Genomic DNA, 12,304 nt, shown 5'->3' with positions numbered 1-12,304 from the left:
GTGTGCACACATGGATACGCCACATCTGATGAGCTGGAAAATATTTTTCTCCCGTAACTGTTTTCCCATCTGTTTGCATTATTACGGTAGGCTACACAAATAAAGATATTAGTCTGGCGTGACATTAAGAACACCCCTGTAGATCTTCGCCGTCAATATTGGCCAGATAATATTTATTTCCGACCCACTTTGAAGGGACGTGCGCGTGGGTTTCGGAGCCGCCAGGAGAGGGCATTCGGATTCTGCCTGGTTAAAGTTGCTCGGGGATGCAGACGCACGCATTAAACAAGAAGCGTCACGCCGATTGAACTGCGTGTGCGAGGAAGGCACGTGTGCGAGAAAAGGTGCATATTTGGATATTGGATTATTTGGTGAGTTTTTGCGTTGACTTGTGAAGAAAGCGGCGTTACTTTGCTCTGTGCGCCATGGGCGGTCTAGACTGAGCATCCCTCCAGTCAGACGACACCGAGCTTTTGCCCTACACGGGGGAGGAATCTAAAGGCTGCTTGCTCTTTTTTTTTTTTGGTGGGGGGGGGGAATCGAAAAATATTACGTTAATTGAGCGGCTGTGCGACGGGGTTCGTGATGAATCTTCAGGTGCATGAGGAGATCTCCACGGTCCACTTGGATGGGACTGCGCCTGCTGCAGTGGGCATTTCTGTTTGGCTCCAACTTGGACGCGGCGGTCGCTTTTGCAGCAAAAGCGTGGACGTGGAATTTTGAATTGGGATTGTATAGATTCAATCGAACCATCCTTAAGTGGAGGTAATTGTGCGCTGGGTGCACATTTGAACCGGACTGCACACCCAGGAGAGCAAGCGGGGGCAGGTGCGCTCAGACCCGGCTTGTGAATTAGGACGATACCTGTTATCGGACATGCGGACCAGAATCCATTAACTGGACTTGACAGATACGCGGATATGGGTAAGTATCTCCCTTTAACAATGAACACATAGTTTATACTATAGCAAGGGAAACGCTAACATAGTCCTAAATTACAATGCGTTCTGGCCCTTATTAATTAGTTGCACCAAAAGCGTAATCAGAATTCACTGTCAAAACGTATTCAAGAAGCTTTAAGAATGAGTGCTGAATCCTGTGCATTAATTTTCAGTAGCAGCGCTGCAGTGCACTCACCTCCCTCCGCCTCCCTCCTCCTCCACCCCCATTTGGCTGTAAGGTTTATTACAGACTAAAGGGACTTCATTTGTAATTTGCAAGCCTGTGCACTCAATGACGGAAACCCAAACGGTGTGCATTGCAAATTAGTGTATCGTTGCCCCCCCCCCCCCCCCCCCCCCTCTTAACCAATTTGAATGGCTGGCTCACTGACATGAACAGGAGTCACAGGAATGCTAATCACATCAATGTTGGAAGCCAGTCAATGTTATAAAAGCGTGGCTCACCGCTAAATCTAGGATGTCCTTAATCTGGTAGAAACAAAATTATACTACTCGATTGTAGCACATCGATGATCCAAAAGTGTGCCTGTCTATGACTTTAAAAAGTCTGTCCAGTAATACGGCCATTAAAGATCAGTGCAATATATATATATATATATATATATATACACACACACACACACACACTCGCCCCCCTCACTTTGATTCTCTCTTGATAATATATTCTGCTCACGCACACACACACACACACACACGCACTAACTTTTACACTATGTATAATTAGACCGTGTTATCCATCATTTGCCTACCCGGTAGTATAATCAGTGGTAGCCTAATCTCCCCCAGCCATTGGAAACTAGTAGTCTGTACAGATGATCAAATTCACTGGTACTGCTATGCCATTAATTGTAAGGCAGCGTGATATATTGACCCACGGTGGGTTTCTGCACCGCATCAATATAAGCAACAGCAGCACGCGCGCAAAACTACACTGTATGGCTCTCGGAGCTTAAATGCAATTTATGTGCAAAAGAAAGTCACCCGAGGGTGAATCATGGCAGCCTGCCTTTTTGTTTGTTAAATAGTGTGTCAGAATGTTCATGGTGGTGAAGGGAGGTTTATGGCGTAGCGTATCCTCACATCTATCGCAATCATGCGGTTCTCATATGGTTTCCCCTCAATTATTTGATGATTACATAGGGATGAAACGTAATTATCCACCAGTGTAGCTGTCTGTGATGTTCTTTATTAACAGCACACTGGTGTTTCATGGACCTTGTCATTAAAGATCTGGCCAGAACTGTTACCAAAGGGCTTATAGCAAAACTCCATAACATTTTCATCCCAAACATATTTCACCAGATTTTACCTTTTAGCTGCCCGTCTAATCAAAAAAAAAAAAAAAAACGAAATCCTTAATGTTATATCATATAATGTTCATACTGTCGGCTATGGCTTGCAAGCAAGGTCAAATTAGCCCAATAATAGACAACAGATGACCTTCTGCTGCCTACTCTGCATCCAAAAGGCAGTATTCTTGAAATGTCAGGTGAAGATGCTAGGGCAGGGGTCACTGGGCCCCTTAAGAAAAATATCATGTCTTTAATATGCACAAATACAAATTGTATCCCCCCCCAAAATTTGATAAATGGCTATGAAAGCTTATAAAAGTGAGAATCTATTACATTATATGACGAGGTCATTTATAGTTACAAGATGGCGTGTCATTCCACTTCTATTCCAACGATACTTAGTTGTACCTGACATTAAAGCCCAGTGAATCCAGCAACCTCACTAAGCCCATAACTTGCCTTTCACATAATAACAGTTCGATGTCACAACATGTTCTTAAATTTAATGACAATATAACTAAAGTTACTTTGTTTGAGTCCCAAGAGGCCTCTAGCTCATTTGGTGCTTTCTCTCTGAGCATGAGGCTGCAAAGGAACCTACTTTCATTCACCCGCTATATATGACATAATGTAGGTTCCCATGAGGAAAAGCGTAGTTTGATTCTGTAAATATCTTTTGTACTTCCGTATTGATGAATTCACACAAAAAAAAAAAGTCAAAACCAAAAGATCTGAAGTAACAAAGCAGAAACAAGCTCTTGGTAATGATCAATCAAAATGTGGTCTATAATAATGCACAGTCACTACTAATTCCATGTATTAATGTTTGTAAGATTAAAAAAGCATACAGTGACAGATATGACGTTTTCTAAGATGCGAGGACAATGTCAAAAAATAAAATAATTCAAAGCGCCAGGCTTTGCTTCAATTGGAACCTTCTTCGTCAAAGAAAAACATTACAAGAAACATGAAAAATAAAATATTGGCACAACTGCATGTACACTACACTCTAGACGCAATCATCCACTATGGCGGCATCCACACAACATTGGGATTGAACCCACATCCAGTATGGGAGCCCAGAGCTCTACCAGTGAGCTACAATTCTGGGCCACCAACACAGCTCAGATTTCTCTGGTATCAATGTGTCGTAACAAAACATTATCGTTTGCGACTGTCCTAACTCCTACTACTTGCCTTCTTATACGAGTTCTCTCCCGCCATGCCGGTACTCATGTCCACGTCACAATCGTCGTAGGTCACTTACTGTACGCCGGTAAAAGCACTCCGCCTCCCATTTGTCGCACAAAGCATCAGTCAAATTCCACACATGCTAATTGGTCTGGTCAAAAAAAAAGAAAACTGGACATGTTCATGAACTTATAAAACCTCCACAGATGCCCACACAGAACGTAAAGAAGTGGACATGTCCGGACCCAAAGAGGACGTTTAGTCGCCCCGATATAACCAAACAACAAATGTCTTTTTTTATTCTTTTTTTTTGCTACCCTGATCACCGCATTAAGACTAGCCTACGCAACATGATATGATATGACGTGACATGACAGTTTAACATGACAGTGAAGAAGACTTTACAGACCAGCCCAACTCCCTTTAGTCGAGTTAAATAGACAAGGTTTGACATCAAACGCAGCATTCTATAATCCTCAAATCTGAATTTTGAAGCATCCAACCAGCATTGACACTTGGTTGCAAACCAGCTGTTGTGACACAAAAGTCAAACATAGTATCCTTCAGACAGGTAATGACCATGGAGAGTTGTAGCTTTTGTAGTCATTGTTCTATCCTTATACAGCTACCTCATTCAAGGCTTCAAACTACCTGTGATTGGTTCCATTGTGTTGCAAGACTGTGTATTTGACACACATGCTGTAAGAGCAGGTGTGCCCAGCACACAAGACCTGATTTGTATCCACAACATACAGGGTGACAACAAGTTATTGATTCATTCTTCTCACACTGCGGCTCAAATGTGACTTAAATAATATTGAATGACCACATAAGCAACAACATGCCTCTTTTCAGGCAATTGAACATTCCAATTTACATGTACAAATTATTGTACCATTTATGCAATATAATTTAATAGGCGTCAATTATATGCGTTTTTTCACTGTTCGCAGGACGCGAAAAGCAGGGGGTCCACTGGATTGCTGTACTTCCAAAGACTACTGCTGTGTTTACATAGATTCATTATAGTCCAACTAATTGACTGAATGGCGTGTGCACATCTCACAATCAGCCCACTTCAAAGCATTACAATATAGGTTAGCTTTCTTCTATTTGTGCAGTGTATAAGAGAACATATTGTAAATGATGCTTTAATTGGCGAGTCATGTAAAGTACTGACTGATTCACATTTTCTCCATTATATACCTCTAATGAACGTGTGCACAGATTTTCACAGCTTGGGCCGTTAGCAGATACTCAAAACGTCGAATGGTGCTTCAATATTAAATATAATAATTTGTCATCTTCTTGACTCATTCACTCCCAGCCATTTTCACTGAAGCAACCCCCTTCGCTCCCGGCTTCTTCTTCTTTCTTTTTTTTTTACTGAATTTTGACTGATTTTGCAAGGCCCACAAAATATTGTGTTCTATTGCTATAAAAACATGGAACCTACCAAAAGAAAGATTAGAGTCTCTTCTTTCATCAGTAAAAAAAAAAAAGAACAGAAAAGTATATTTGTATCTGTTTCCATTTTGGAGCAATTAGCATTAGAATATAGCTAAGTTTCATAATTATTCACAAACCTGGTGAAAACACTGGGGAAAAGAGCTAGAGTATGCTCTAGCATAAAAAAAACATTAACCATGGGACCATGGCAATATTTAAAATAGAACGTGTTTATAATTTTTTGGGGAGCAAATGAGTTAAATTAATTGCTTACGTAATTATTTTTTGCATTTATTTTTTTGCCTAAATCATCTACTCATGATGCAAGTAGTTCAATTTTTTTGTGTTTCCTGAAAAATCAGAAAAAAATACTTAGGCGATTATTTTAAGAGGGCGTCGAATTCAACGTTTTTTATGCAAATAATTCCAATTCTGATTTTTGTTTTGTGAAACCTGACTTTCGATGGGGACAGAGTGCAAACCGTGTGGGCTGTTTATTTTTGTTATTCTGAGTCTTATTATCACTTCACCTGCATGGAGCCGTTACTATCAAGGGAAATCAGACAAGATTGAAAAGCAAAACACACTCGTCCTCTTGTATGTATGTGTGCAGTGTATTCACAAAAATATTCTCTCTGTTTTCTAGTCTCAGTGCAGTGAAACCAATTCAAGGGCATGGCAGGCAATTGTTTCATATCAACAGTTGAAATGGTTCTAACTTGGCAGGCCTTGCCATCATCCCAAAGATAATCGGAGACTAATAGGTAGTCGGCAGTGCAGGGGTTCACTGTGTGATCATCAGCTTCAGTGTGGTGTCTGTGCGAAGTAACAATACTTTTAGTTGTGTCACTGACACCAAATAGCACTTGTGCCCCCAACAGTGCAGCAGTTAGTGAGCCCATACGCGAAGCTGATTAGCCACATTTGCTTTTATTAAAGGGCCGCAGTAAAGTGCACTCGTTGTCTCCACGTGTTAAGGCTGTAAGGCAGAAATAACTGTCATGACGAGGACAGCAATGGTTTAGTTCTATACTGGTGTGCCTTTAAATGAGGGTCACCAGATTTTCAAAATCCAAAACAGCGACACTACAATTTTGCTGAAAATCAAATATAGCCTACAGTAAATTCTCACCAGGAATGATTTCGACCAAATTGAACCGCTAGCCATTCTGGTTGTGCAATCCCTTTTGCTAATACTAAATCTATTTTAGGATGACAGTTTAACAGCTGGAAATAACACAATGCACATACCATTATCCAACCTTTTTTTACCTGCTTCCAGCAGTTATCGGAAGCTTGCTGTGACGTTTACTACCCGCATTGTAATATTGAGCAAATGCCACCAGAAAAGCTCAGTTTGCATTGGGTTTGACCGGGAACCACAGCATTTGGCTAGTAGGACAACATTTCCAATGATTTTTAGACACAGAAGCAGGAAGTAGTTCTAGAAAACACATCAGTTAAGTTAAAAGTTAAATTCCCATTTTAAATGGAGCTGAAATCAAACATGAAATATAAACATGTAAAACAACTAGTAAAAGTATGAATTTGCAGCAAAGGTTAAGAACAGGCTGCATGATTTTAGTTGGATTTAAAATCCAACAAAGGTGCATCAAATAGCTACAGGAGAAGAACAAAGCTATGGAGAATAGTACATTAGGTAAAGGGTAAAAGAGACACCTCGGAGGGTGACTTTTGCACCTTGGTGAATGTCATTAGAGGAGGCATTAGCGCACAGAGCACTCATTAACCACATAAGGTTTCAGTAAGGGTGGTGGGAGGTGTCTTATGAGGCAGCCTTAGAATGAGTAAGAAGGCAGTCACATCTGTTATGCGCATGGGAAATACAAGCGATTGAGGGTTATCTGCAACCTCATGGGATTAAAATCTAAATTGGAAAAAAAAAAGTTTTAACGGCCTACACACACGTTCCCACAGTCAAATTTGTGTATTACAATTACTTCACTATACACATGGGATCACAGTCTTATTCTGTCGTATTTTAGAAAGCATCACAAATAACATGATTGATGATGTATATACAACTGTTCCCTCCATCTGCGAGGGATGATGAAAGATTCTTCTGAAAATAATGTTTCTCTCTGTATTGTACTTTGACAAGCGCACACAAACACATCCAACACACATATGGGATACGCAGATGCTTGGCTCGAAACGAAATGGCTATGTTAGAAAGCATATGTTCAATCATGCCTCTCGGCTATTCTATATTAGAGAATTATCGCTGACAAATCCTGCAGAGATTATGCTGAAACTGGAGCCATGAACACTGTCTAGTGGAAGTATCCATAAAGAATACAGGTTCAAGCAAGGTCATCAGCCACTCAACCTAAACATGACTCATTCCTTTGAGTGAGTTAACATGTCCAGCACGGTGCCTGCCTACCTATCATATATTTTGAAAACTAGTTGTATGCACAATTCACATCCTCACATTTATATCGCCGTATGAAAGGCTATCCTCGAACACACCATAACCCCACACCACCTTCTCAAGGGGAAATCAATATATTTTAATGACAGATCATTAGTGACTCTGTAAAGAGGAACAATTTTAATGCAAATGACTTTCTCCCCTCTGAACAAGAAATGATATGACGTTATGCCACTCAACATTTTACTGGACTTTTATTTCGCAGTCATAAAGCAAACGTCCATCCCCCTCTAGTACTCCTTTTTTAAATGTATTTATTAATTTTTTTGCATTTTGTAATTTTAATTGATCGACCAAATTTCAATTCAATCTTAATATTTGAACAGAAATTCATATCACTGGGGAAGACAGTTTTTGTAAGTAATTGGGTGCAGATTCCAAAATTGAGCTCAGTTTTTCTCTTATCACGTCAAGTTTTTGAGATATAGGATTTCCGTTAACTTACAAAATATGACATAACTGTGTATGTACTTTTAACATCATTGCACACTGAAAAGCATGAATTCCTGGAACAAACGCAATACAATATTTATGCTGGGGGTCATTTCCAGAAACAGACCAGCCCCCCCGCCCATAGCTAACTCTGGCTAGAAAAGCTGTATGTACATGAAAAACAAAAACTAAAAAACATTTCTTTAGAGAATGTCATAATTACGGAACATCAAAAAAAAGGACAAACTCAACCATAGTTATCGTAACATCTTGATGTACTGAATCACCTTTTTTCCCACAGTAAAACAGGTTAGTCACTAAAGAGTCATTTTAACTTAAGTGGTTAGATTCCTAGAGCATTTTACTTGCTACCTTCAGTCTTCTCTTGATTAAAATGGATCTCTACTGTGGTAAAGAGCCACATGCCACAAAGTAAATGCAGAAGACCCTCAATTGCCTTCAATGTTGCCTATTAGCATCTTATTCTTGCTGTTGCCTTCCAATATGGCTCAGTTTTCTCAATTTCCTATAAAACTACAAAAATGGTAAAGAGCTGTGACCGTTTCAATTTGTATATATGAGAAACAAAACAAACTGTGATGCCCCATTGGGGTCTATAGGGAAGAGGAAATTGTGGGATTAGGTTTGAGAGAGTGGCGCTACAGAAAATGTGATAAAGCAATCAACGCTGAGTGGATTAACTGAGGAAAGGATTTCTCACAAGCGTTGAATGCCAGCCATACAGATATATTTTGCAGGTAGCTGACACGGGCCATGGGGTAGTAAAGGCAAAGTTATTTATTGCTTCAAATCATTTGAATCTGTTGCGATGGTGATAGTTGAAGCAGCGAGCTCTTTGCTCTGGGAACATGGTTGTGTGCTTGAGACAAACATGTGGGCAATCAAGCTACTTTTTGAGTAATTTGGTCATTGAAGAAACGTTGTAATAATATCTGTGAAAATAGATGTGCAATCATGAGCATGACCTTGAAAAGGGGAATGATACTTTATTTATATAGCACTTTTCCACCTTACAAGGCCCTCAAAGCGCTTTACATTCGACTACTCATTCACCTACTGATGACGCAGCATCAGGAGCAACTGGGAATTTAGTATCTTGCTCAAGGATACGTCCACGTGATCACAATGGCATGGGATCGAACCCACAATCTCTGGGTTGCGAGACGACCACTCTACCACGGAACCACGCCACCCCAAAAATGGTATTGATCATGACATAGAAGTCAAACAACCGTAATAGTAATAAGATAAATTAATATGACGGGGCGTTTATTTGATTTTATGCTATTTATTCGATGAATGCCAGAAAGATGCCCCCCGTCGACAAATAGGATTTGATGCATGTCCGTCGTCCTTCCCCGTCTGTTGATGAATATTTTACTGGGCTGAATTATATTCCCAGTCCGTCCCTGCATAAAGATGGGGGCTCGTCCGGGAACTGAGGTAGCCATGGAGTGTATGGGAGTTGGTATGGTTTTTGTGGTGCATTCGTAACATACTGAACTAATTTAATTGTCAAAACTAAATATCCACTTGTGAAGAGAAGACCTGTACATCTTAAAAACAAAGCAACCCCCCCCCCCACCCCCCAAAAAAACCCTACATATTTCCTGTTATATGTTTTCAATTTTGTAAACTTTATCTTATCTGATTTTTTTTTGCTTTCCTTTCCTTCCATGCAGGCTCTGCTCTGCAACATCGTTGGATAGTACTCCAACTGCTGATGCAGGTGTGGCTAGCAGCAAGCCCGGCTCAAACAGAGCGTCCATGCCCAAAGAGCTGTCGCTGCGATGGAAAAATTGTGTACTGTGAGTCAAGTGCATTCCGTGACGTCCCCAAGAACCTCTCAGGAGGTTGCGAAGGCCTGTCGTTAAGGTACAACAGCCTCATGAACCTTCGAGCCGGCCAGTTTGTTGGCCTGAACCACCTCATCTGGCTTTATTTAGACCACAATTACATCACAGTTGTCGACGGGATGGCGTTCCAGGGAGTTCGCAGGCTAAAAGAACTGATCTTGAGCTCCAATAAGATCACTTCACTTCACAACACCACGTTCCATCCTGTGCCCAATTTGCGTAACCTTGATCTGTCATACAACAAACTGGAAGTGTTGCAGTCAGGGCAGTTTCAAGGACTACGGAAGCTTCTCAGCCTTCACATACGCTCAAATTCACTAAAGATCCTCCCCTTGCGTCTCTTCCAAGACTGCAGAAATCTTGAGTTTCTTGACTTGGGTTACAACCGCCTGCGCAGTATCACTCGGAATGCGCTTTCTGGCCTAGTCAAGCTCACAGAGTTACACCTGGAACATAATCAATTCTCCAAGATAAATTTTTCACATTTTCCTCGTCTCTACAATTTGCGGTCACTTTACTTACAGTGGAATCGCATTCGCTCCATGAGCCAGGGCCTAACCTGGATTTGGGCTTCCATCCAAAAACTTGATTTGTCTGGGAATGATCTGTCAGAACTGGATCCTGCTATTTACCAGTATTTGCCCAACCTGCAAACCCTCAATTTGGACTCCAACAAGTTGACTAATGTGTCCCAAGAGGTGGTTGATGCCTGGGTCTCTGTCACTACAATTAGCTTGGCTGGAAATGTTTGGGATTGCGGTCCAGCTATTTGTCCTCTTGTCTCTTGGCTGAGAAAATTTAGGGGTGCAAAAGAAACCACTATGATATGTGCTTCTCCAAAGAAGGCCCAAGGTGAGAAAGTGATGGATGCTGTCGAAGCTTTCGGTGTTTGTCAATCAAATCAAGTGACAATGCTCACCGCAAGCATTCCTCCCACTGCATCCAATGTCTCTGAGCAGCCAGAACATCACCCAGCAATTCTGGCTTCACCCACTCGATCTGGAAAGCGAGCTGAAGGATCTATCAGGGGCCCAACTTCATCAGCTGTTACCCAGTCAGTGGCACTTCCCCCAGATCAAGATTTGGAGCCTGTGTCCTTTCATAAGATTGTTGCAGGAAGTGTTGCCCTTTTTCTATCTGTTGCAATGATCCTATTAGTGATCTACGTGTCGTGGAAACGCTATCCTAGCAGTGTGAAGCAACTGCAGGAAAATTCATCGACGGCCCGCAAGCGGCGCAAGAAGTCAAAGGAAACAGAACGTACTTTGAGCTCTCCCCTGCAGGAGTACTATGTGGACTATAAACCCAACAATTCAGAGGCCATGGATGTGCTTGTCAATGGAACCGGAACCTGCACTTACACCATCTCAGGCTCCCGAGAATGTGAGGTATGACCCAAAACCACCGCCACTCGTCCTAAACAAAACTCTGTCCACAGGGAAACGCCAAGAGGTAATTATTTACTCTGAATATTTACTTCAAAATCTGAGACACAGAAAAAGAAATACCGTAGTCCAATAATTCAACAACGCTGTTTAAATGCCCATGGCAACTCTTGCATGATTCATGTTTGACTGGAGGTGATAACTTCATAATGACAACTGTAACTCAATATCGTCGTTAAGATGGCAGCTTGCTTTTTTTTTTTTTCTTCTTGTACAGACTTTTATCTGCTATCTGCACACACAGAAGCATACACCATAGCTCTCAAACTCTGGTCCTTGAGGGGCGCAGTCCTGCATGTTTTAGATGATTCTCTCTTCCAACACACCTGATTCAAAGGATCAGGCTCCTGCAGAACTTGCTGGTGAGCTGGTCATTTGAATCAGGTGTGTTAGAGGAGGGAGGAATCTAACTGTGGCCCATAAGGACTGGAGTTTGGGACCTGTGCCACACATTGTTTTTTGTTGTTTAAGAAATGACTGCACATTGGCAACATTTTTGGTACCCACATTGTTAAAGAAAGAAAATGACTAAAGTAATACATTGGAATAAGTACATACATTTTGATGTGAACAAACTGTTCCAGCAGTCTCAAAGGTTTTAGGTCAGGGCTCATCAAGGGCCACCTCTGTATAGTCCATTGTTTTATTGTAAGACATTTTTTGATGATTTATGATAACCTGCAGCTCAGACCAAGGTTTCTGACCCTGAGCAGCACATTTTTTTCGAAAAATTTTGGTTTGCATTTACTGTGACCAGACACATTGCTCCCATAGCTCATTTTTAGATAGAGCGCGATGCAGATGTAAACAGCCTGTGAATGGAAATTAAATCATGAGTTGGTGAGATTCCCATCCCCGCAATATAGTTTTAAAAATTGGCTTTTGGACAAGAGAGGTATTGTATTTGGTGTGCATGAATGGCATAGATTGTTTTTAGGAATTTTGGTTGCTCTGAGTGAACTTGTATCATTTTGACACTGCTGTCCTCTTTATGTGAAACGTTGGAAGGACTCATGTTTTTACAAGATTGTTCTATACATTTTATTGAGAACAGGGTCCCTGTTATGAGTGTTTCCCAAACTTTATTGACTTAATGGAAACTTTGAAACTTTTTTTGAGCCAAGGCATATATCTGGCATTAGAAGAATGTCAGTGTCACAAAAAATAGCTAACTTTTTGCCAAAAATCATCAGATAGTGGC

At 41.0% G+C, this 12,304-nt stretch overlaps 1 protein-coding gene across 2 annotated transcripts in view; it reads left to right on the top strand.

Annotated features, from left to right (window-relative positions):
* Positions 1 to 241: 241 nt before the first annotated feature.
* Positions 242 to 12,304, top strand: part of LOC147161854 (leucine-rich repeat transmembrane neuronal protein 4) — a 98,337-nt gene continuing 86,274 nt past the window's right edge. The window contains exons 1-2 of one of the 2 annotated variants that reach the window (XR_015097274.1): positions 242 to 924; positions 9,485 to 11,110. Coding sequence is in view for 1 of the 2 variants with exons in the window: in XM_086096930.1 (XP_085953056.1) it covers positions 921 to 924; positions 9,485 to 11,046 (1,566 nt within the window). In the remaining variant the exon portion in view is untranslated. The remainder of the gene's footprint in view (positions 925 to 9,484; positions 11,111 to 12,304) is intronic. The other variant, XM_086096930.1, reaches the window with a different exon arrangement.

Source organism: Leptonotus elevatus, chromosome 15, assembly GCF_054856555.1.
Source record: "Leptonotus elevatus isolate MCC_2025b chromosome 15, RoL_Lele_1.0, whole genome shotgun sequence".
Taxonomy (NCBI): Eukaryota; Metazoa; Chordata; class Actinopteri; order Syngnathiformes; family Syngnathidae; genus Leptonotus; species Leptonotus elevatus.
Note: the sequence above shows the minus strand (reverse complement) of the source record. Positions and strands in the feature narration are given on the sequence as shown.